Genomic DNA, 26,193 nt, shown 5'->3' with positions numbered 1-26,193 from the left:
CATTTTCTGTTAGCACAATAAACCTCATTTCAAGGCAGAAACATTACTGTGTCCAACAGTTATTACATATATCAAACTGAAATAGCTGTTGCAAAAACACCAATTTTTATAAAACATTAAGCTTAAGATTAATAGGGGTGCCCAAACTTTTTCATATGACTGTATTTAATGTTTTATGTTTGTACCCTGGTTATTAATAATGTTTTCCCAGTTTTACTAGATATATGGACTAGCAGGTTATGAATTTTGAGTAACCGGGACTCCCTTGTAGATATGTTCGGAGCCTAACCAAAGGAATGAATAAAGACTGTCAAGGACTCGGGTCAAGGACAGACCCCCACCTGGTTAAGGCTCCCGTTGTGTCGGTGAAATGGACACCCGGTCAAGGATCATACTGTGACCCTCTCCTTTTGTTGGTGATATGGACACCCGGTCACAGACCACACTATGACCTAAAGAACTCAATATGTGATGTTGTTCGTTATTTCCTTCCCTGTTGTGTTTATGGTCATGTATTTATACCCTGTATTTGTGTTTCCTATTTAGTCCCGGAGTACTAAATTTTACTAGGGGGGAATGTGTCACCCCAGGCCTGGATGCCACAAATATTAAAGGCTGTGTCTGAGAGCAGGAGGGAGGTTCCCTGGTCAGGGACAATTAGCATACAGCACCTCCTGTCCCAGGCCAGTAGGGGGAGCTGGCTGCCCCTATAAAAGCTGGAACTGAGGGCAGGGTTAGGGAGAACTGGACGACCTAGCTCAGGACTGAGACTAGTCCCAGAGAAGGAGGGACAGTTCAGCTGTAGCCAAGGAGTCCGTGAGGCAGAGGAGAAGCAGCAAGCCAGGGACAGAGTCGACGAGAGCCGGTCCTGGCTGAGAGAACTACACTACCGGACATTGGGGTCCGAGGCTGTCAGGGTTGCAAGCCCAGCAGCAGAGAACCAACCCGCGAGGGATTTCAGGTCCCTTGGCCTAAGAAGCCTGGAGGCTCCGCCACACAGAGGGACCAGTACAGCACGGAGAAGCAAAAGGTACCTAAGGCCCGAGTCGCAAGCCATACAGGCGTAGTACACGGCCAGCTCAGGGACGTGGGCTATTACACCACGAAAAGGGGGATAGTCAGCAAGGGCAGAGAGAGAACGGTAGGCCTTCACACTCACCCTGACCAGTGGGGCTCGCCCGAATGCTCTCAGACATCCAGGCCCATTCCTGCCCTCTACTCCTGTTGGGTCATTAGTAATACCAACAATAAAGACCCTGGACTGTTTGAAGAGGACTCTGCACTCTTATTACTGCGGACCTGCACTATCACCCCCAGCATTCACATACGCTGCCCTGAGGCTACACTCTTCCCGTGGGGAGTTATCCTACCCCTGTGCTGCACACCAACATCAGCCTCAGCGGTCTGCCTAGCAGCGGTGGTCATCCCTGGCCGCAATCCATGGGTGGCGTAGTCGGACATTCATAACTCTACAAATAGACTGCCACAGCATTTGGTCTGACCACCCTGAGCCACGGGATCGGGTTGCCACTACTACCCCCAGCATCGCACTGAAGCCCGGCTCCGGGTGCCCCATGGCCCAGGGGGCGAGTCAAGATGCACCTGTATATCTTGTTGTGGAATACCTAATACTTCACTAAAAAAACGCCAATTCTCTCCCTCACTCAGCAGCACCTCTCCCTACTCTGCCTGTTTCTTTGGTAGACTGTGATGAGCATAGGGTCCGGGGCTTACATCGACCAGATGACGCTATGCGGCCAACCAATCACTGTAATGCCACAACCAACATGGCTATGGCATTACAGTGAGTGGCAGGCAATCCCCACATGTTTATTCGCTGTCCAAAGAGCACCAAATATGTGGGGTGGGGATACGAGCTCCCGCCCGAGCATCCCAGAAATACTCGCTGAGCATCTCGAGCAGTGAGATGCTCGGGCGAATACCAAACAGTTGCGAACACGCTCGCTCATCACTAGTAAAAAGTGTAATGACTGGCACAAGATGGAGGCATCGGTGAAGTGGCTGGACTGAAATACGATCCTGGCTGTCACACTCAGGATTTATTGGGGAGGAGAAAGTTTGGTAAGAGAGAGAACGATCAGAAGAGAGATGCAGTAGACCAGACGAGAGTGATTAATAGTGATAGCAAGAGTTTTAGCAGTTTCAAAGGTAAGAAAAGGTCGGATTCTGGAGATGTTTTTAAGATGCAGGTGACAAGAGCGGGTGAGTGACCGGATATAGGGAATAAAGGAAAGTTTAGTGTCGAATATGACACCATGACAGCGGGCATGCTTTTTGGGAATTATGGTTGAACCCTCCAAGGTAATTTCAATGTCAGGTAGAGTTAGCTTAGTAGAGGGGATAAACAAAAGAAGTTCAGTTTTGGAGAGATTCAGTTTCATATAGAGGGAGGACATGATGTTAGAGACAGCAGACAAACAATCCTTGGTATTTTGTATTAGGTTAGGGGTGAAGTCAGGGGAAGAAGTGTATATTTCTGTGTTGTCAGCATAGAGATGATACTGGAACCCAAATATACTGATCGTTTGTCCAATAGGGGCTGTATATAGAGAGAGGAGGAGGTGGCCTAGGACTGAGCCCTGCAGAACCCCAAAAGTAAGGAGACAAGGAGAGGAGTAAGAGCCAGCAAAAGATACAGTGAAGGAGCGGTCAGAGAGTTAGGAGGATAACTAGGAGAGAATGGTTTCCTTGAGACTGATAGAGCGGATTATAGTGATGAGGAGCTGGTGATCCACAGTGTCAGATGCAGCAGAGAGATCCAGGAGAATCAGCATGGAGCAGTGACTGTTGGATTTATCTGTTAGTAGATCATTAGAGACTTTAGTAAGGGCAGTTTGAGTGGTCAGATCCTCACTGCTGAGGTTGGTGATGGGGGCCTGTGCTTTAGGGCTCAGAAGGGAGTGTGAGGTTTCAAAAAGTCGTTTTGGATTGTTAGCTAGAGAACTGATGAGATGTTGAAGTAGGATTGTTTGCCAAGATGAAGGGCAGAGTTATAGGTTTTGAGCATGAACTTATAGTGGATGAAATTCTCTGCTAAAAGCGATTTTCTCCACTGACGCTCAGCGCACATTCAGCCACGCTGAAGAAAATGTGTTTGCAGCGTGTGCCAGGCTGGCTGTCATCTGTGTCGGGCCTTTCTGCGTGCAGCAGGTGCTGCTTCATCTAGGGAAATCTGCAGTGTACTATTGTAGTGTGATAATGCTAAGTCTGGACAGGAGAGGGAGGAGATGGGAGCTAAAGATGTGTGTAGATTGTCCATTGGGTATTAATGGTAAGTGTATTGGTAACTGGGGGTGTCCCAGGTGAGGAGACAGTTCTTGACAGAGTGTTACAATACTGGTGTAGTACTTCTGGAAACCAGTGGCCAAAGGAGCACGAGCAGGAACAGCAAGCAGTTATAGATGTATTTGAATATAACAAAGGTGTTGTAGGGAACAATCTGTAGATGAATGAGAACAGTCTGGGAAAGAATGTTCAGGAGCTGAGACTGGAATTAAGCTAACAGCTAGACACAATACTCAAGCAACGAGTGAGAAATCCATGTGGCTTTAAGTAGGCCCAAACAGGAACCAAGATGAATTCCAAGGTTCAGAATCTGCCATCTTGGTAAAGGGCAATTGCAGAACACAACATCAGCCTCCAGTGGTAAGGAGTGGGATTGCAGCATAATTATTAAGGTGAACAATAGCAGCCACTAGGGGTCAAACTGTAGAAAGACAACAGGAATTCTGACATTACTCCCCCCCCTTCAACATCGGCCTCCGGATGATGATTGGCAAGGTTTATGTGGGTATTTTTGGTGAAACACTTTAAGTAGTCGAGGAGCATTGATATTTTTTACAGGTTCCGAGGAGTTATCCTCAGGGCCATACCCTGGCCACTTTATAAGTACTGCAACTTGTTTCTGAATATTCTGGAATCCAGGACCTTTTCAACTCTGTAATGTTCTTGCCCATCCACTTCAATAGGATCAGGAAGAGGTAGACGACGCCCTGGAAAAGCATTTGGAACAAATGGCTTTAGTAAGGAGACATGGAACACTGGATATATCTTCATTGTTCTGGGAAGTTGAAAGCAAAAAGCTACTGAGCTAACTTGTCCAATTGTTTTAAAAGGATCAATAAATTTTTGACCCAGTTTTGGTGAGGGTATATCGAGTTTCAAATTCTTGGTGGAAAGCCATACTTCATCACCCACTTGGAAGCTTGGAGAAGGTCTGCGAGATTTGTCTGCTGCTTCCTTATATTTCTCCTGGGCAATTCTTAAAGTGTCTTTTAGTATTTCCAGATTCTGTTGCAGAGACTGTATTCTGTCGGTGACAGTAGGGATAGGCATTTCTCTTGGAAAATTAGGAAGGATACTTGGATGGTACCCATAATTTGTGAAGAATGGTGTTTGTTTGTTCGAAGCATTTTGAGAATTGTATGAAAATTCTGCCATAGGAAGCAAATCAGCCCAGTCATCCTGGAGATGACAAATGTAGCATCTGAGATATAGCTCTAAGGTTTGGATTGTGCGTTCAGTCTGACCATTAGATTGGGGATGGAATGCAGAAGATAAACTGACATCAATGTCCAATGCTGCACAAAAATTATTCCAGAATCTCTAGGTAAATTGTGTTCCACGATCAGAGACGACTTCATCTGGAACCCCATGAAGACGATATACATTTTGAATTACAAGATCAGCAGTCTCTTTAGCAGAAGGTAAACCAGTGCAGGGAATAAAATGTGCTGCTTTGGTGAGTAGGTTCACCACTACTAAGATTGAACTCTTTCCCTTTGAAACTGGTAGTTCCACAATAAAGTCCATAGATATAGAGCCCCAAGGACAAAATGGAATTTTCAGAGGCTGCAATAATCCCATTGGTGATGTGCGGGGAGTTTTATACATGGCACAGGTGCTACATATTGTTTAACATCTTTTTAACAAATAGACCACCAAAAGAAACAAGACAGAAATTCTTGTGTTTTTCCTTTGTCTCCTGCTAACTTTGAGTCATGAATTAGTTTTAATAACTTAAGTCTCACAGTTTCTGGAACATAGATGCAATGATTATGAATCCATACTTTATTTTGAAAGGTGAGAGATATATCATCTGGTGGATGCAGAAGAATTGGGTCTGTCTCATATGCTTCCCATATATCTTCCAGCAAGTCTTTGTTATGGATCACACAGCAAGTCTTTGTTATGGATCACCCCCAGGAAGTTGGACTCAGGCAGAATAGTTTTTGGTGGTGCGGCTGTAGAAGGATCTGTGAAGAAGATCCTAGATAAAGCATCCGCCTTACCATTACGGGAGCCAGGTCTGTAAGAGATAACAAAGTTAAATCGGTTAAGAAAGAGACTCCATTGAGCTTGGCGGGGAGGACACAAACATTTGGCAGACTTGATAAATTCAAGGTTACGATGGTCAGTTATAACGACAATTTGTTGAGCTGCTCCTTATAGATGATGTCTCCATTCCTTGAATGCAGCAATGATAGCTAAGAGCTCTTTGTTCCCTACATCATAATTCTTCTCTGACACGGTCAAACTTCTGGAGAAATCAGCATAAGGATGCAGCAAATCTTTTGTTCCTGTTCTTTGTGATAGAATGGTCCCTACTTCACCATCTGAAGCATCCACTTCTACAATAAAGGCATGTTCAGAATTGGGATGAATTAGTATAGGAGACGTGGTGAACTTCGTCTTCAGGCAAGAAACAGCATATTGTGCTTGAAGAGACCAAACAAACGAGTCTAACGGTGTGGACTTTAAAGGAAGGAAACACGAGTGAGGGAAATGGGGGTGGGGGGTGACCTGGAAAGCACATTGTGATGAAAGAAGTAAACCAATACCTCCAACTTGTCTGCTCTCAGGTCTGGCGGTATGTGAAAATTTCAGCCCACCAAAAGAGAGAGCAGCAGCAGCGGTGTCTAACTGCTGGATCCAGGTTTCTGTAAGAGCCAGAAGGTTAATGGAATTAGAAAGGAAAAATTGTGAATGTAAGTTAGTTTGTTACACACTGATTGATTAAATCATGTGCCAATTACATGTGATTTTACTTAATTTCTCCTACAGAAACACTAAAAACGCATCTTTGGTTTCTATCTGTGGATTTCGTCATTCAAGTCTATGGGGAATATCCGCAAATCATACCTAAGGGTTGCAAATCATGGATATAGGAAAACCTCAGTAGATGTCCATGATGTTACTGAAAATAAATCTCTTTACAAAGTCCAAGACCAATATTATCACCACATGGTGACCATAGAGTGGTAAATACCAATCTTGCAGAATACGTAAGAGATTACAGTGCAGATGTAGATGGTGACTTACCACTGACATTTTTTCTGATGGAGTTGTTCACTTTTCCTGTCTTTTCCATCTGGCCCAGACCGCAGTAATAATTTCTTCCAGCCGCGACTCATCTGTAGAGTTTACAATAAAGCACATTTGACTTCACACATTTCCAGCAACTTCTCTATCTATTTCCAACAAGCAAAACTCCACATCCTACTACTTATTGTCACCCCATTGCTGAGCCGATACAGCCGTATGTGTCCCTATAATTGCACCTGCTGTGTGGCACAAGATGCCCTCTTAGTGCCCCACATAGTAATGCCCACCATTCTGCCCCTTACAAAGTAAAATGCCTCCTTTGTGCCCTCTAGATGGTAAAATTGCTCCCTAGAAAATATTAATGCCTTGTTCAAGTGCCGTAGAAAACTGCCCACATTTTACCCCCTAAAATTTTCAGGCCTAAAGTGACCGGCAGCCTACCCTCCAGCTACAAATTAAATTATGTATTTACTGCAAGAGTGATTGGCATGTTGCAAATATCAAAAACAGACCGCAGCTCAGCCAGCATAAAAACAGCACAATTGGCAAATAATTTAGTACCTGGAGGTCTCAACATATTCTAAATAACAGATTATAAGGGTAAAAGTTTCAATCATATAGGAAGGCAAATATCATAACTTATGAGACCTACTGTATGTCCACTTTGATGGCACTATAACGTAGTGAGATTTTTTTTGTGCATAAAAATATGCAAAATTAAAAAATGTACCAAATACTTACTGTTGGAACTTAGCCTTAAACTTTGTTTGCTAAATCAGCCAAACTTTACAAGTTTAAGCAAGATGGCTGTCTTTTTTCCATTTTTCTTCCTACAACCATTGCTACCTATCTTCTTCTCTATGTAATGTGTTTTCAGGAACATTGGCATAATGGTCTGCTCATCCTTGTGCGATCTTGGTGGAACCATTACACCATTCATTGTTTACAGACTGGCAAATATTTGGAAAGAATTGCCACTAATAGTATTTGGTAAGTGTGAAGATCCGAGGTTGTGGGTTGTAATAATCATGTAGGCTGATTAACAATGCAACTATTTTTTATTCCTTACATCCATGGTTTTCCAACAGCTCCAGATAAATGGCCATAATACAGTCCCCAGTCCACAAGATCCCTTCCCCGAAGCGGTAGTTCCACTGCCCTTGCACCAGGCGAAACTCACTGTCTCCCAACTTTTGGTTGGCCCACCAATTTCGTATCTCCAGCCAGTATAGTCTGCAGTCACAGTCAATGCTCCTCCAGATGACAGAAAAAGTGATAGAAGCACAGATATCCAGTAGCAACAGTCCTTAAGAGAGTTTATCAAATGCAGATGACAAATCCCACAACTGTAGCATGTGCTCACTAGGCAACCGATCTGTAAACTCCATAGGCCATTCATCCATGGGCTCCAGGACCTTAGCCTATATCCTCGCCCTTCAACGTCATTCCACACTTTTCCTGACTAAACATGTGGTTTATTCCTCCCTCCCTGGGATCAACCCCCTGAATGGGTAGAAATGTTTACACCCCCCCCCCCCCAAAGCTAACTGTGCATTAGTGGAGGTATTTTTTCTCAAGCCAAACCCATCACCTGAGACTGCTTATGAGACCCCCTGTGGTGATGACTTCATTGGGTGTACTATCCCCATCCACACAATGTAACAATAGCTTGAGGTCCCTGAGATACTGATGAGATTAATGGAATGATTGTTTTACATTTACCTTGAACAATGTCCTGGCTGGCCTTATGTATACATAAGATCCAACCAGCACGTCTTCCTCTGCTTACTGTCACTGAATGGAAACATTGATTCCTGAAGATGAACACTTTCCAAGTGAAATTAGTGCACTTAAACTGACAAGTAAGCAAATTTCTAATAAAACACAACAAGCAAATCTCTAATAAAACACAGCAATAAGATTGACGGAACCGATGCTCTGTGCTGGAACTAGTGGCTTGGAGAACAATGGCTTGAGGCCCCTGAGGTACTGATGAGATTAATGGAATGATTGCTTTACATTTACCTTTAACAATCTCCTTGCTGGCCTTATGTATACATAAGATCCAATCAGCCGGTCTTCCTCTGCTTACTGTCACAGAATGGAAACATTGATTCCTAAAGCTGAACACTTTCCAAGTGAAATTAGTGCACTTAAACTGACGAGTTAGCAAATCTCTAATAAAACACAGCAATAAGATTGATGGAACTGATGCTCCGTGTTGGAAAAAGTCTGCATCCCTTAGAGCCGTGGACTACGCTCTACGTGCATTGGTCAAATAGTCTTAGAATAAGGCCAGCTCATCACAGTAAATAAGCCACAACTGAAAGGGGCATTTCAGTAGTTAAAAGAAATTTGCAAATTAATTTACCACCCCTCCCCCTTCAGTCTAAATATAAATTCAAATCTTACTTTAAAATAATGTCCCTCAGTTCCTAATATTTTAAATTCAGTGCATCGATACCTCAGCAATGTGTCTACAGGTTAGGTTAATGAGTATAGATGAGTCCGCTGAGCATTCATCTCCAAATATTAAAGTATGTTTTAAGATCTTGAGGAAATCAAAGCAGCACAGCCTTGTATGGTGTACTAGATAGAACTTCTGCTTTTTAGCACATGTAGGCACTTAAATAGTGTCACAGACAAAGGAAAAGTTCCCTCCAAACTATGAGCCAATAGAAACTTAAGGGGTGTGAATAGAAATGTGAAACTTCCATGCCCATCAGTGCTATTTAATCATCATTACACAAAAGTTATAGGACAAGAAGGATACCAAAGACGCAAAATTGAGTCTGTTCTCTTACAACTGCGACAAGCAAGTCACAAAAAATCCAATAAGGTGGAACTTCTTGAAACTTATTGCATTTGTAGAAACCTTGGTATCGCAATCTGATCTCATATATTTGGAGGAGTGTGCCGTATGTAAGAGCAACACCTAGCAAACTTTGGTCGAACGGCAGTTGTCACAGCCAAAGTGGACGTGTAGCCCCCGCTTTTCACAATTCACAGTTGGTCAATTAAATTGTCTTAATCTGAGTGTATCTTTAATTCTCCTGTTTTTGGTCATTTTCACACATAGCTGTTATAGGAATACTTTCTGGCATATTGGTGTTGCTCCTTCCTGAAACCAAAGGCCGTGATCTCCCAGAAACCATTGAAGAGGCAGAGAATTTGCAGAAGTAAGTTTAATAAGTGTTAGATTAATGTGTTGATTTTCCCACCTAAAGTGCATTGTATTTTTCATGTATTCACTCCCTAACTAACTTACTGGCAGTGAATTTTAGATTGTAATTTTACTTATGCCCCACAAATGCAAACTGGCATTGTAGGAGGTAGGCTATGCTCACAGAGTCTTTTAAGGAGTTTTTGGAGAAGATCTTCCAAACAGGAGCGTTTCCTGAAACAGTTTTTGCTTGAAAATTCATTTTTGAATGCCTTAAATAACATTGCATGAACACTGCCTAAAACATAGTTTATGGAGCAAACCTACAGTATGCAAATATAAGGAAAGAAAACAGGCAACAAACAGCAACAGCTGTGGTAAGGAACTCGTCTTCCTGTAGCCCTTTGCTTCCCTGTCTCTGCTCATAGGCTCACTATAAATGTTTAGAAATTTCAGTCACTACCAAGTATGTCAGAAGTGGAAAAAGTGAAGAGACAGAGGCGGATTCACACTGCTGTCCATCGGCCATGTGAGAGACATTTGCTGTGACTGTGAGAGGGGAAGATATAAATATATTTCAGTGGTCAGAGCAAAAATCACTCCTCCCACACTACATCAGGCTATGTTCATGCGTTGCGTTTTTTTGCTGCTTTTTTTCATGCAAATTAAAAGCTGTGTTTTAAAGTATCAGCAAAAGCAATGAGATTTCAGAAATCTCATGCACACACATTGTTTTTTTTTCCTTGACCGAATTGGAAAGCTGCTGTGTTTTTGAAAACTGCAGCAAGTCATTTCTTTCAGCGTTTTTGCAGCGTTTTTTGACCCATAGAAAGCAATGAGTAAGTGCAAAAAAGCAGCAAAAAATGCATAAAAAATGCTTTTTTAAGCAGCTTCTTTACTGCCAAGAAAGCAGGTTTTGCCTGCAGAAAAACCGCAGCAAATATGCAACTTGTGAACATAGCCTTACTAGAATGATGGAAAGGGAAGAAATGTTTCTCACAAAATGCAAGTAGATAGATCTAAACTGCAAAAATAAGTTGGAGCTTTGTTTTTTATGACATCTAAATATGCTGTTCACATCTTCACTAGTTATTTCTGTTCTGCTACAGGAACAATTGGTGGAGGATAGGAGTAGTAGTCTGCGCTGCTGTGCTAGACAATTGTGGTCTCCTGATGAAGAAGTTGGTTCAATTTCGAAATGCATTGAGACACCATGATCTTATCCCTCATCACTTCCTCCGGATTTCTTGAATCTAGCACAGTAGCGCAGACTACTACTACTCATACTCTAGTCTCTGCTTGGGAACTCTGCAGCTCCTACAAGGTACAATTATAACATTAATCACAATAAACTTAACATCACATAGAAAGTGGTTTCATACATATTCTCAAGGGAACTATTAGACCAGTTCTTCCGTACAACAAAAGCAACATATTATTCAGTACCTGGAGATCTTACCATATTTTAGATGACAGATTATAAGGGTAAACGCTTCAGTCATATAGAAAGGAAAATATCATAACTTATGAGACCTATGTCCACACATGGAAACCTGAAAAACCTAGAAAGAGAGAAATAAAAACAAGACACTGTCCCTCGTTCACCAATTTATTATAAAAAAAATTCCCACGCAGGTCCAACATAGTTCAGTGCTTCCCACAACATTCCCCGAATCAGTCGTCCAAAGCCTATGGAGCCTTGTTCTGAGGCTCCATATGCTTTAGCAGCAGCCACTCCCGGCTCACGCTGCGCTACGCTAGACCCAGTGACTGTGAGGAGCAGCAACATTTCTGACATCACCGCTCTTCACAGTCACCGGGTCTTGCAGAGAATACGTTGTGCACACTGGGGATGAGGAGTCGGGGGTAGTCGGACCTCCTATGATGACAGGAACTGCGCAAACTCAGCCAGCTGATCGGCACTGAGAGGACAGAATGGAATAACGCCAGGGAGCATGCTTCAGAAGATAAAAGCTTGGTATGTTTTCAATGGCGCATAATTTTTAATAACTGTAAATTACAAAACCATTTATTTCCACCTTTTCTGCTTGGTTAAATGTATTCTTTATGGTGGCACAACCCCATTAAGGGATGTTCTAATATGGAACTACTTTCGGTGCCGTAAACGTAGGCATCTTTATTTTGTCTAAAAATTTTCCTAGATCTTCCTCATTACCTTGAAACCTAGATCCATATATATTAGAACAACAACAAAGAAAGGCATTTAATATATTTGCATTTCCAAATATTGTATCCCTATTTTCCATGTTTAATTGAATAGCGCTTCTCACAAAATTATAATATCATCAAAAAGTTAAATTTTTTCAGTTCTTCAATACAAAAAGTGAAACTCATATATTATACAGAGTCATTACAAACAGAGTGATCTATTTCAAGTGTTTATTAATGTTGATGATTATGGCTTACAGCCAATGAAAACACAAAAGTCATTATGTCAGTAAATTAGACTAATTAACAAAAAACACCAGCAAAGGCTTCCAATGCGTTTAAAAAGGTCCCTTAGTCTGTTTCAGTAGGCTTCACAATCATGGGGAAGACTGCTGACTTGACAGATGTCCAGAAGGCAGTCATCGGCACACTCCACAAGGAGGGTAAGCCACAAAAGGTCATTGCTAAAGAAGCTGGCTGTTCACAGACTGCTGTATCCAAGCATATTAATGGAAAGTTGAGTGGAAGGAAAAAGTGTGATAGAAAAAGATGCACAAGCAACCGGGATAACCACAGCCTTGTAAGGATTGTTAAGAGGCCATTCAAAAATTTGGGGGAGATTCACAAGGAGTAGACTGCTGCTGGAGTCATTGCTTCAAGAGCCATAACACAGACGTATCCAGGACATGGGCTACATGTGTCACATTCCTTGTGTCAAGCCACTCATGACCAATAGACAACACCAGAAGTGTCTTACCTGGGCCAAGGAGAAAAAGACCTGAACTGTTGCTCAGTGGTCTAAGGAGTTGTTTTCAGATGAAAGTAAATTTTGCATTTCATTTGGAAATCAAGGTCACAGAGTCTGGAGGAAGAGTGAAGAGGCACACAATCCAAGCTGCTTGAAGTCTAGTGTGAGGTTTCCGCAATCAGTGATGGTTTGGGGAGCCATGCCATCTGCTGGTGTAGGTCCACTGTGTTTTATCAAGACCAAAGTCAGCGCAGCCATCTGCCAGGAAATTTTAGAGCACTTCATGTTCCCTCTGCCGACAAGCTTTTTGGAGATGGAAATTTCATTCTCCAGCAGGACTTGGCACCTGTCCACACTGCCAAAGGTACCAATACCTGGTTTAAAAACAACAGTATCACTGTGCTTGATTGGCCAGCAAACTCGTAATGTCAAGAGGAAGATTAGAGATACCAGATCCAACAATGCAGACGAGCTGAAGGCTGCTATCAACGCAACCTGGGCTTCAATAACACCTCAGCAGTGCCACAGGCTGATCGCCTTCATGCCACGCTGCATTGATGCAGTAATTGCTGCAAAAGGAGCCCCGACCAAGTATTGAGTGCATTTACTGAACATACATTTCAGTAGGCCAACATTTTTGATTTCAAAAGCATTTTTCAAGCTGTTGTTATAAAGTATTCTAATTTACTGAGATAATGACTTTTGGGTTTTCATTGGTGTAAGCCATAATCATCAACATTAACAGAAATAAACACTTGAAATAGACCACTCTCTCTGTAATGACTCTATATAATATATGAGTTTCACTTTTTGTATTGAAGAACTGAAATAAATTAAGTTTTTGATGATATTCTAATTTTGTGAGAAGCACCTGCATATGAGATGGACCATCCTGTAATTTAACTATAGTGGATAATAAGTGCACACCACTTTCCCCTTGTTCGATGTATTTCTGTTTAGTAAAAAAAACTTTTGTTTTTGACTTTGGATATCAGATGATCTTTAAATAATTGTTGGGCTGCCTCTAATTCCTGGCAAGTGCTAACAGAGGGATTTGAGATCAATTGACATTCAGCTTGTTGAACACTACATTGGAGGCTCTGGGTGATTTCTCGAGTTTTAGATTTGTGTCTCAAAATGTCCCTTATAAAGATTCCTCTATCATACACATTCATTGTGTCCCAAATTGTTGCTACTGATGCCAATCCCTCATTCATTCCAAAGAATTCTTCTAATTCTTGCTTCATGGAGTGACTTATGAACGTGAGCCACCAAGGGTTTAATTGCCAGGGGAATCTGGTTCCCCCCTCCAATTCACCCACTCTTAGTTGCACTCATATAGGAGAATGATCAGAAATTCCCCTAGCTAAATATTCAATATCATGGATTAGAGGGATCAAAGATTCAGTTCCAATTACCATATCAATCCTTGACAGAGAGTGATGTGACCACGAATAACAAGTATATTGTCTACTCAAGGGATTCCTCCTGCGCCAAATATCAAAATACCCTATTTCAGATAATAATCTAAACATAGCTGTAGGGAAACGGGAAACAGGCATACTGCCTGTGTGGAATCTGTCCCAATGTGGGTGAAGATAATTGTTAAAGTAACCTATTAATATAACTGGAATTGTAGGGGAATCAAATGCAAAATAGAGTATTTTTTCAACAATTGTACCCTTATTTGGGGGTTGTATATATATATATAGCCACCAAAATTAACTTTACACCATATACAGAGCATAATAAGCAAATATAGTGACCATCCGCATCAATGACAGATTTATAACACTGGAACGGGATCACTTTGTGGACCAAGGCACTCACCCCTCTAGCATGAGAAGACTATTTGGAGTGAAAAGAGTGACCCATCTAAGCACTATTGTTAGTTTGTTTTGCCTCATGAACTAAATGAGTTTCTGATAGACACACAATAGCTGGTTGATACTGATATATCCATGTATGTATTGTACACCTCTTAATAGGATCTCCCATACCCCTCACATTCCATGCTGTTATATTCAAAAAGTTTAGCCATATAGAAGCAGGAGATCATAATGATTAGACCACCAGTAACTAGATCACATCATTCCCTTTTATACATAGAGAGTACCCCTTTTTAAAGTAAAACAAACATAAACCAAAACATACAAAAACGTTAAACAAAACAGAGTGGACATTTTGTCTCGGGAGGAGAAAATAGGAGCAAATATAAGTCCAAAGAATTACTTAAAGGACTCTTTTCAATTTATATCAGAATTAACTGACAGACTTAGATTTGAGAGTCCTCAGTGGTTGATAGCTTTTAATGGCTAACTGAAAAGATGGTAACAAATTGCAAGCTTTCGAGACTACTCAGATCTCTTCATCAGGCATAGTATAACACAAAATCTGAAGAGTCACATATTTATACACAACAAGACACAGAAATAATGCAATAGACAAGTGACGTAAAGCAGAACTATTAGCATTGGAGAAGGATAAACAGTTGTGGCCGTAAATATTGGAATAGTTAATAGGAGTGTGAAAGTTTTATTGTCCTGTGATTTAAGTCTGGTCCAGGGGCTGTTATGCCCCCACAGGTCTGAGGAGCACATTCCGTAGTTGATGTAGAATGACATAAATCCATGCGACACATTCATTCCTGCACTGAGTGTGTCAAAGATTGTCATTAGTTTGTATTCCCAGACTCTTCTGTCTCTCTGAGATTTGAAATTACCTTTTAATACCAGTAATTTCATGTCCATGATGCTGTGATCAGGGATACAAAAATGTTTGGCCACAGGTACATCTATTCTTTTTTATTTTATTGTTTGGCAATGAGAATTCATCCTTGTTCTAAGTTTTTACCCTGACTTCCCTACATACAGACCTCCAGCTGTACATTTGGTACATATAATTAAGTACACCACATTAGATGTGATGCAGCTGAAAGCACCTGGGATCTTGTAGTCCTGATGTGAGTTGTGGATCTTTATCTTGTCCGTGGTTATTATAAATGGACAGGTTTTACATTTTTTCTGGTTGCAGGGAAAGGTTCCTGAAGCTGATGGAGAGGACAGGGAGCTTCTGACAATGATGCTTCTTAGATTTGGGGGCTGCCTAAAACCGCGAAGTGGGGGGTCTGGAAATATGGATTCGGGCATCTTTTTGTAGTAAATGTTGTAGTTTCCGTGCAGCTCCTCTTAGCACCTCCAGATTTGGATTGTAGGTGACTACTAGAGGCACCCGGTTGCTTTCTTGTTTAGTTTTGTAATGTAGGAGGTGACTCCTTGATATTCTGGTGGCTCTTGAAATCTGGTTCTCAATTGTTCTTGGATGGTAGCCCTGATTCAAAAAGGTCTTTCTGAGGCCACCAAGGTGTTTGTCTCTATCCATAGGGTTGGAACATATCCGATTGTATCTGCTGGCTTGGCTGTAGACAATAGAGTTTTTTATGTGTTTTGGATGGAAACTGTAACATTTAAGGTATGTTGGACAGTCGATTGGCTTCCTGTACAGTGATGTCTCTATTTCATTGTTCTGTAGCTTAATGATGGTGTCCAAAAAGTTAATCCAACATGTCGAGCTACTGTGCTGCTTCCCGAGTCATGAATGAGCACCTTTCCAAAGGTTGTGACCCTTAAGAATGCAGGATATATCATCGAGTAAGGAATCTGCAAAGTGTGCAGCCTTTTCTTGACATGTATAATTTGGGCTTTGGCACTTCCGGAAAGAAGTCAGGGAAGATGGCAACCTTTGTATTTTCAATAGACAGATTGGGACAGTCCCATGCTTTGGGCAGAATTATAGTGATGTGAAAAAGTGTTTTCACCCTTCCTGATTTCTTTTTCTTTTACAAGTTTGTCACACTTAAATGTTTCAACTCACAAAACAACTTTAAATATTAGACAAAGATAACACAAGTAAACACAAAATGCAGTTTTTAAATGAACGCCTTTATTTTTAAGGGAAAAACACATCCAAATCTACTGGGCCCTGTGTGAAAAAGTGATTGCCCTCTAAACCTAATAACTAGTTGGGCCACCCTTAGCAGCAACAACTGCAATCAAGTGACCCGCCCCATGGGCCGTGGGGTACTCGGTAGCCGGGCCGGTCCTGTATTGGGGTAGTCACGGTGGCAGTGACCCGGTCCATGGCCCAGGGCGGTCAAATAAAGAACAGTCAATTGGGGAAATAAAGATTTGGGGATAATGTTCGTGACGCCACCCGTGGTATGCGGCTCTATGGGGCCGCCGCTGCGGTGCAGATCCACTGGGGCTGATGGTGACGCAGCAAACATAATTCAGCTCTCCACGGGCAGAGCTAGGCCCCAGGGCAGTATATTTAATGGATGTTGTAGATTTTGCTGGTGTAGTGCAAGGCAGGTGGAGCAGCAATTAGGCAAGGACACAGTGGGGTGCAGTCTTCAAATATTTACTCACAGTTGTCAAGCTGCTCCAGGTTACACTTTCCGGATTATAACCACCCACGTCGTCTTTGGAGGCACTTGAAAGGGACCCCTGTCTGTGTACCTCTCCAGGTCGTCTCCCTGCGCTGGCTCTCGCCCTCCTGCCCTGCGTCTCACACACAGTGTCCCGAGCCAGTGGCCGCGGGCCTTGTCGGGCGACGTCCGGTCTGTCCTCTTGGTCCTATATGGCCACCTTTTCAGCCATTATGTGTGGATTGTGGCTATGGCACATGAAGATACCGCAACCTCTGGTTTTCTAGCTGAGCCTTAAAGTACTCCACTAGTCTGGGGCCGGTCCCCTACTGCGGCCTGATCCCTCCACGGTCAGCATGAACTCGGGCACACAGGTGGACTCCGCACTCGCCGTGCCCCTAGGATCCCTTCTATCTCTGGAGCCTATCTCAATGCTCCCGTCTTCTCTCCTTACTCTCCTCCTCCTGGGTCCCTCTCACTGGGCCCTACTCCTCACTCTCCACTGAACTTTTGCCCCAAGCACTGGAGCCAGGAAAATGGACCCTTCTGCATTGCTCTCCTGAGCAGGACTCCCCCTACTGCTCTCCTGAGCAGAACCCCTTCTAGATGTTTCTATCTGTCTTTTATACTCTTTCTGTCTGTGCTCCCCTAAACTTCTTCCTCCACCCACACCCACTACATGGTTCCCTTACCTTTGGTTCCTCCTCCTCCAGCCAGGGACAGGGCTCAGCCGTGACCAAGTGCATCTTGCCTTGTCTGCTGGTCTGGAGTGGTGTAGTGTTGGATGTGGGTGTGTGGGTTCCGGGTAGTGCTCCCTCCTTACCTGAGAGTGGGGTACCACACCTCTGGCAGAGATGCAGTACCTCTGTGGCGACTGGACCCGCAGGGGCGCCACACAAGCATTTGCGATAACTGGCAATGAGTCTTTTACAATACTCTGAAGGAATTTTGGCTCACTCATTTTTGCAAAATTGTTATAATTCAGCCACATTGGAGGGTTTCTGAGCATGAACAGCCTTTTTAAGGTCATGTCACAGCATCTCAATCGGATTAAGGTCAGGACTTTGACTAGGCCACTCCAAAGTCTTAATTTTGTTTTTCTTAAGCCATTCAGAGGTGGATTTGCTAGTGTATTTTGGATCATTGTCCTGCTGCATTATCCAAATGCACTTCAGCTTGAGGTCACAAACAGATGGCCGGACATTCTCCTTCGATATTTTTTGGCAGACAGCAGAATTTATGATTCCATTTACCACAGCAAGTCTTCCAGGTCCTGAAGTAGCAAAACAGCCCTAAACCATCACACTACCACCACCATATCTTACTGTTGGTATGATGTTCCTTTTCTGAAATGCTGTGTTACTTCTACAATAGATGTAATGGGACATACACCTTCCAAAAAGATCAACTTTTTTCTCGTCAGTTCACAGAGTATTCTCCCAAAAGTCTTGGCGATCATCAAGATGATTTCTGGCAATACTGTGACGAGCCTTTATGTTCTTTTTGCTCAGCAGTGGTATTTATCTTGGAACTCTGCCATGCATGTTATTTTTGCCCAGTCTCTTTCTTATGGTGGAATCATGAACACTGACCAAAACTGAGGCAAGTTATTCCTGCAATTGTTTGGATGTTGTTGTGTAGTCTTTTGTGACCTCTTGGATGAGTTGTCGCTGCGGCTCTTGGGGTAATTTTGGTTGGCCGGCCACTCCTGGGAAGGTTCACCACTGTTCCATGTTTTCCCTATTTGTGGATAATGGCTTTCACTGTGGTTCGCTGGAGTCCCAAAGCTTAAAAATGGCTTTATAACCTTTTCCAGACTGATACAGGTACATCTCAATTACTTTGTTTCTCATTTGTTCCTGAATTTCTTTGAATCACAGCACGATGTCAAGCTTTTGAGTATCTTTTGTTCTTCACTGTGTCAGGCAGGTCCTATTTAAGTGATTTCTTGATTGAGAACAGGTGTGCAGTAATCAGGTCTGTGTGTGGCTAGGGAAATTGAATTCAGCTCCCCAAAGATGTGTTAAACCACAGTTCATTTATGTTTTAAGAGAATGGGGGCAATCACTTTTTCACACAGGGCCCTGTAGGTTTGGATTTCTTTTTCTCTTCATAATAAAGACATTGATTTAAAATCTGCATTTTGTGTTTACTTGTGTTATCTTTGTCTAATATTTAAATTTGTTTTATGATCAGAAACATTTAAGTGTGACAAACATGCAAAAGAATAAAAAATCAGGAAGGGGGCAAACACTTTTTCACACCACTGTATGTCTGTCCTTTTGTGCAGTAGTTTCAGCAACATTGGCCGTGGTGGGGCCCCTGGTTGTGGGGTCTGAGAGGCACACTATGGGCCCGTTCTATTGCAAACTTAGGGGATTGTGCAGCTTTGGGAAGAGAGGTAATAAGCTAGGTTTCCATAAATTCAGCCAGATTTTTGCCCTCAGCTCTCTCAGGGACTCCTATGATGTGTAGGTTTTTCCTATGGAGTCTATTTTCTAGATCATCCTTTTATTAAACAAGACATTGATGTTGTGCTTGTACATTTTCATATCACTTTGGATAGGCAATATATCATAATCAAAATTGCTGATCATTCCCTCTGTTGCCTTGATTATTTCAAAAGCCCTTTGAATGTCCCTCTATAGATGACGTCTTCTTTAAATCCCTTCACAACAGAGTCAATTTCCATTATTGCATTTCCATTTTTTCCTCCCCTTCTTCCCAGAGCCATAACTCTTTTATTTTTCTGTCCACATAGACATATGAGGGCTTGTTTTTTGTGGGACAAGTGTACTGGAAAATTGCAAAAATATTCCAAGTGGGTGAAATTGTGAAAAAAACGCAATTCTGACATTGTTTTTTGTGAATTGTTTTTATTGTGTACATTTTGTAGTATAAAATGACCTTGCAATATGATTCTCCTCATCAATACGCTTATGGTGATAACAAACATGTCCAGTTTTTTTATAAATTTAGTGCTGAAAAAAAATCAAAAGCTTGGCCCACTGGGGTTGTGTCACCATTTTCCAAGACCCATAGTATATTTATTTTATGGCCGATTGAGCTGTGTGATAGCTCATTTTTTGTGGGACGAGACAATGTTTTTATTAATACAATTTTAGGTTAGATGTGACTTTTTGAACGCTTGTTACAGCCATTTTTGTGGAATTACAATCAAGTCACAGGCACCCCGATGGAAGAGAATGACGCTCATGCATGTCGGCACATGTTAAATGCCACTGTCTTAGATTGTTAATGGCAGGTCCTGGCTGTAATTCTCAGCCATCACCTGCCGAGTATGGGACAGGCTCCCTGCATGAGGCCGCTCCATACACCGGCTTCAGACTTGCACCGTATATGTACGGCCAATGGCGTGAAAGGGTTAAAGCACTTATATGAGAGGTAATACTAGCCAGAGTTGTTTTGGATAAATTAATAGCAAATAAAACATCTCTTATTGTGGGTTTCTGCATTGTAGCATTTGCTGTGTTTAGTGCTGAGTCAGTGTGAGTTACCTCACTGGATACCAAAGATGCCTGCCGCTGCTGTATTGTTTGATGTGTCGCCAACTCTTCCTCAGCAGCAATCGTCTCCCCCTGTTCCTATCCCATCTGACCTTCAAAGTCATCAGCTGAGGCGGCTTCCAACACCTGGGCAAGGTGTCTCAAACGGGATACAACCTCCGACACCTTATTTCCCTGCTGGGCCTCCAAGGTCAGCGCCCTGTTGGGCAGGCTGTCATCCTTGCCGGTGCAACTCTTTTGACGGGTCATTCTCCACCGGATCCCCTGAAGTCAGCTCCCCACAGGTACCGGAGTGTATTAGAAGCTGATAGGTGTAGGTTTTACCCATTTTTTGTTGGTGCAGGCTGAAGATTTAGGATTATGAGTGGGAGCTCTCAGTTCGTGCATCCGTTCACATAAACTGTAAGGCCACGCCCTTCACTTCTCCTGCCTTTTAATCATTTTACTCCTTTCTCTTTGTCCTTTTTTCAACTATTTTATATGTATAGTTTCCCCTTTTATTTTTTCCTTGTTGCCTTTAGCTCATCTGACTATGTGGCTCCTCTGTTTAATGTCCTCTTTCTGGCTCCTATTCACGGGCCCATCCTGAGTTCTTATCCCATGTCTCCTGCACTCCTATCATTCCACTCCTTTCTCTTCAGCAACTTGTTATTTATTCATTTATTTTTTATCATTTATATGTATAGTTCCTTTTTTCCTTATTGCATTTCCCTAGGTGGCTCCTGTGTTAAACATTTTCTTTCTCGCTTCTATTCACTGACCCATCCCAGGTTCTAAATCCTCTTCTCCGCAACACTTTGTCCTCTAATCATCTACTACATTTTAACATTTTATCATGTGATCCAAGAGGACCCATCCTGTCTTTCGGGCTGCAGCGCTCAGATCACAGTAATCAGTAGTGAGCACTCATCTAGTCGAGGCCCCAAGGCTGCTGCGGCGATTTCATCCAGTGAAAACTACTCAGGGCTAGATTAAGTTACCACCACAGTCCTTGTGCTTAAATCTTACACACCAGCAAATAAAAATGTCAGCCCCCAGTGGTTTAGCTAAAAATGATTAAAAAACAGCTTTATACCATTTAATAGTGTGCCCACTATGCGTTTAAGCATTTATGCAGCGGCAATTCCGCTGCAGAAACGCTTAAAAAACCCTTGGTAGAAGGTCTGTCATGTTCCCCAATGATAATCTGCATGTGCTGTGCACATGCTGCGGAAATTTCCGCTGCGGATTATCATTGCGGAAAAATCCGCAGCACTACCAATTATTTTGCAGAAGCGTGGCGTTTTTGCCGCCATTGACTTGCATTGGAACGCATGTGTGGCGCCCCTGAGGGTTCAGTCGCCACAGAGATACTGCACCTCACCCCGAGGTGTGGTGTCTCCCTTCTCTCAGGTAAGGAGGGAGTGCTGCACGGAACCCCAACCACCTACATCCAACACAACACTGCTCCAGGCCAGCTGGAGGGGCAAGACGCAATGTAGTTTTCTGCTGAGCCCTGGCCCTGGCTGGAGTAGGGGGGAACCCAAAGGTAGGGGGAACCAATAGTGGGTGTGGGTGGAGGAAACAGATACACAGAGCACATATACAGTAAGTATATAATAGGAAGCCATATTAGGTCTACAGGTCAGTCAGTCGGGACAGAGTTCAGTTCAGTCCGGGAGCAGAGGCTCAGTCAGAGCTCTGCTCCACAGGTTGGGGCCCAGGATCGAGGCCCCGGAGGGGAGCAGGGAGCAGGCTCCATTCTACTTAAGGGATCCCAGAGGGTACAGCGCGTGCAGGACGGCACCCGTACGCCCCGCTCCTGCCAGGTGATCAGGAGGGATCGGTTGCTACACTCAAAACCCCAGGGGGTCAGGTTGGTCCCGGATCCGACGTACAGGAAGGACTTCAGCATACCCGAGCGGGAATGAGAGTGAGCAGGGTAGGAACACGGTGAGAAGGACCGAGTGTGGAAAAGGTCAAGATAGGTACATATGAAAGTGGGGTTCCGCCAGGCATTCTTAAATTTGCTGAGAAAGGATTGAACCCCTGCCCGGTGAACGCAGCGCGACGAGGAAGGCCTTCACCTGAAAAGTGCAATTGTGATTTGCCTAAGAACTGTAAGTAAAACCGTGGACGACTGCATCGAACAGCCTCTATCTGTTTCTTCACCGGCATCACTGATCCTCACCGCACTACAACGCCCAGCACACCATTCCACCATCTATCTATCTACACTGCCCTGAAGCTCCACTCCACCTGTGGGGAGCTGTACCATCTTTAGCTGCCTTGTCACCAGCCTCAGAGGACTGCTGCAGCGCTGGTGACCTTCACCAGACACCACAGGTGGCGTCACAAATTTCTCCGAACTTTCCTATCTATTTTTATTTCCTCCTTTTTGCTCTGACCGCCCTGGGTCACGGACCGCGCAAGCCACCGTGATATCTCCCGCAAGCAGCCCCAAGGCCCGGCTGCCGAGTAACCCAAGGCCCTGGGGGCGAGTCAGATTCTGGCGTCACGAACAGGATGCGTGATCAGCCCGTACCAGCGGGTGAATTGTGCCTAAACAGTGGTGCTGTGATACTGAATGTGGCACCCACCCCAGAAGAACGGGCGCCATTGTCTGCATGTCAAAAGACAACAAAATGGAGCCTCCCATCGTGGGCCTCGAGAGTGAGGTTCTCGAGCTGGGCCAGCAGGTCGAGCAGGCCCAGCAGGCAGCTATCGCCAGATGGAAAGGCGAGCTGCTGCATAAATTAAAGGCACGCCGGAAGACAGCACCGGAAGTCGGCAGTGGTGTTCCAGCCCTGGCAGAGAACCAGGAGGCCGTGAAGAATCCGGGAGCAGGTAGGAGAGAATCCCCAGTCCCGGGCGCTGCCAGCGCCGACCTGCTCCTGGGCCTCCTTCCCCCGCTCCTCGCCATATGCCGCCGTGCCCTGGTGGGAATAGATGTGCAGCCTGGAACCCTCACCCCCGGACGCGGAACCAAAAGGCCACCCACCTGGAGCCGTCCCAGAACTGCCGCTCCCAGGCACTGCACCGGAAGACGACATATATAGCGCCTATCCAGAACCGTTATTCCCGGGCGCTGAAACCGCGAGTCCACTACTGCTGGGAGCCCTCCCACTACCTCCGGCAACCCAGTGGGTGTGCGGAGTGCCGGCCTTCGACTGGTCCGCCCAGACGGAGGACCCGCAGCCCTACCTGCTTCTCCGGGCCCGAGGGCCCCCGGTTGCCTATACCAGCGGAGTGGAGTTACGCTGGGACAACTGGGGGGGGGGACCTGATGGGGTTCCCACAGGAGACCGAGGCCGAAGCACTACAAAGGCAGGAGTTCTGCAAGCGGGAGCTCTGGCAGCTCGAGAGGGAGCGACGCGTGCGGGTGGTGCGCAGTGAATGCCTGGAGGCCCGAGACCAGGCCGCCAAGGCGCAGACCCGCCAGGCGGAGACAGCCAACCCCAGCCCCCGTGACGAAGGCCTCATCGTCAAATTCAACCTCCAGGCTGGATGGGGCTCCATCCGAAGCCCCGAATTTAATTGGGACATTTTTGTGAACTGGCGGGATGTGGAGCCCGAGTTGGAAGAAGGCCATCCCGACCAGAACCTCTACCCTGGGAATCAAGTCACGTTCACCCAGCATCATGGTAAACGTGGCTGGTATGCACTGCAGGTGTACTGCGTCCCCAAGGATAACCCCCTGCAGGAAGTCCCTCGTGACCCGGCTGGGTCAGGTAAGCATCAGGAATACCCCAGCAGGGGTCCCCAGTACTAGGCTTATTACTGGGACTGCAAATAACTGTTTATGACCACCTGTTCAGGTGCTGTGTTGTTTTTGCTGAGTTCACCATGTTGACTTTATAATAATGTTTTCTATATCGTGTGAAGTTTTCTATAAATACCCGTCAGGGTACACAGGCTGAGGACTGTGAGCAGCCGGACGTTGACTTTGTATATAGTGTAGCACTTCCTAAAGTGCACTCTCTTGGTTTTATACTTGAAACATAGTACCTCAGAACAAGAACCCATTGGCGTGGCCGAAGACGAGGTCCAGTATCTGGATCATCTATGCCCTGCAGCCACGCCCAGGGCCTACGTTGAGGGTTTGGAGCGGGTCCCTCATGCTGCTGCTGTTGCACCCTGGTGCAGGAACTTTCTTGAAGAAGTGCTCGTATAATGTTTTATGAGAAAAGTATTTTTGCATTGCAACGTTTAAAGAAAATGTACCTCCCATAAAGGGAAGAAATGTTTTATAGAATTTGGCATGTCATTTATCCTTGTTTTGCTTTGTTCCAGCCCGAGGACGTGCTGTGTTTTACCGGGGGGGAATGTGGCACCCCTGAGGGTTCAGTCGCCACAGAGATACTGCACCTCACCCCAAGGTGTGGTGTCTCCCTTCTCTCAGGTAAGGAGGGAGTGCTGCACGGAACCCCAACCACCTACATCCAACACAACACTGCTCCAGGCCAGCTGGAGGGGCAAGACGCAATGTAGTTTTCTGCTGAGCCCTGGCCCTGGCTGGAGTAGGGGGGAATCCAAAGGTAGGGGGAACCAATAGTGGGTGTGGGTGGAGGAAACAGATACACAGAGCACATATACAGTAAGTATATAATAGGAAGCCATATTAGGTCTACAGGTCAGTCAGTCGGGACAGAGTTCAGTTCAGTCGGGGAGCAGAGGCTCAGTCAGAGCTCTGCTCCACAGGTTGGGGCCCAGGATCGAGGCCCCAGAGGGGAGCAGGGAGCAGGCTCCATTCTACTTAAGGGATCCCAGGGGGTACCGCACGTGCAGGATGGCCCCACTCCTGCCAGGTGATCAGGAGGGATCGGTTGCTACACTCAAGACCCCAGGGGGTCAGGTTGGTCCCGGATCCGACGTACAGGACGGACTTCAGCATACCCAAGCGGGAATGAGAGTGAGCAGCGTAGGAACACGGTGAGAAGGACCGAGTGTGGAAAAGGTCAAGATAGGTACATACGAAAGTGGGGTTCCACCAGGCATTCCTAAATTTGCTGAGAAAGGACTGAACCCCTGCCCGGTGAACGCAGCGCGACAAGGGAGGCCTTCACCTGCAAAGTGCAATTGTGATTTGCCTAAGAACTGTAAGTAAAACCTTGGACCTCTGTTTCTTCACCGGCATCACTGATCCACGCCGCACTACAATGCCCAGCACACCATTCTACCCTCTATCTATCTACACTGCCCTGAGGCCCCACTCCACCTGTGGGGAGCTGTACCATCTTTAGCTGCCTTGTCACCAGCCTCAGAGGACTGCTGCAGCGCTGGTGACCTTCACCAGACACCACAGGTGGCGTCACAAATTTCTCCGATCTTTCCTATCTATTTTTATTTCCCCCTTTTTGCTCTGACCGCCCTGGGTCACGGACCGGGCCAGCCACCGTGATATCCCCCGCAAGCAGCCCCAAGGCCCGGCTGCCGAGTAACCCAAGGCCCTGGGGGCGAGTCACATGTCATCCGCATCACTACATGTGCAGATGCGGATTCAATGCGTTTCAATGTGCGGATGGTATCCGGGTTTGGAGAAGAGGAGACTCTCCTCTGGACCCGGGAACCATAGTTAAATAAAGAATAAAATAAAAAATATACATTATACTTACCTTCTGATGGCCCCCGGTGTCCTTAGCGATGCGTCTTGGCTTGCCGGCAGCGTGCGATGGTCTGAAAAGGACCTGCCATGACGTCCTTTAGTCATGTGACCGGTCACGCGACCGCTGACGTCGGCAGGTCCTTTAGTCTACCGCGAGCTGCCGGCAAGCCAGAACACATCAGATAAAGACACCGGGGGCCATCAGAAAGTAAGTATATGTTTATTTTTTAC

The 26,193-nt window shown here is 44.8% G+C and overlaps 1 protein-coding gene across 1 annotated transcript in view; it reads left to right on the top strand.

Moving 5' to 3' along the window:
- The window catches only part of SLC22A2 (solute carrier family 22 member 2), a 263,194-nt gene extending 253,666 nt beyond the window's left edge, over nucleotides 1-9,528 (top strand). Inside the window, exons 9-10 of the mRNA XM_073672754.1 lie at nucleotides 7,223-7,335; nucleotides 9,425-9,528. Of these exons, the coding sequence (XP_073528855.1) occupies nucleotides 7,223-7,335; nucleotides 9,425-9,528 (217 nt within the window). The remainder of the gene's footprint in view (nucleotides 1-7,222; nucleotides 7,336-9,424) is intronic.
- Nucleotides 9,529-26,193: the final 16,665 nt, after the last annotated feature.

This window comes from Phyllobates terribilis, unplaced genomic scaffold (genome assembly GCF_046119375.1).
Source record: "Phyllobates terribilis strain yellow unplaced genomic scaffold, ASM4611937v1 Scaffold_3__8_contigs__length_932513732, whole genome shotgun sequence".
Classification (NCBI taxonomy): domain Eukaryota; kingdom Metazoa; phylum Chordata; class Amphibia; order Anura; family Dendrobatidae; genus Phyllobates; species Phyllobates terribilis.
Note: the sequence above shows the minus strand (reverse complement) of the source record. Positions and strands in the feature narration are given on the sequence as shown.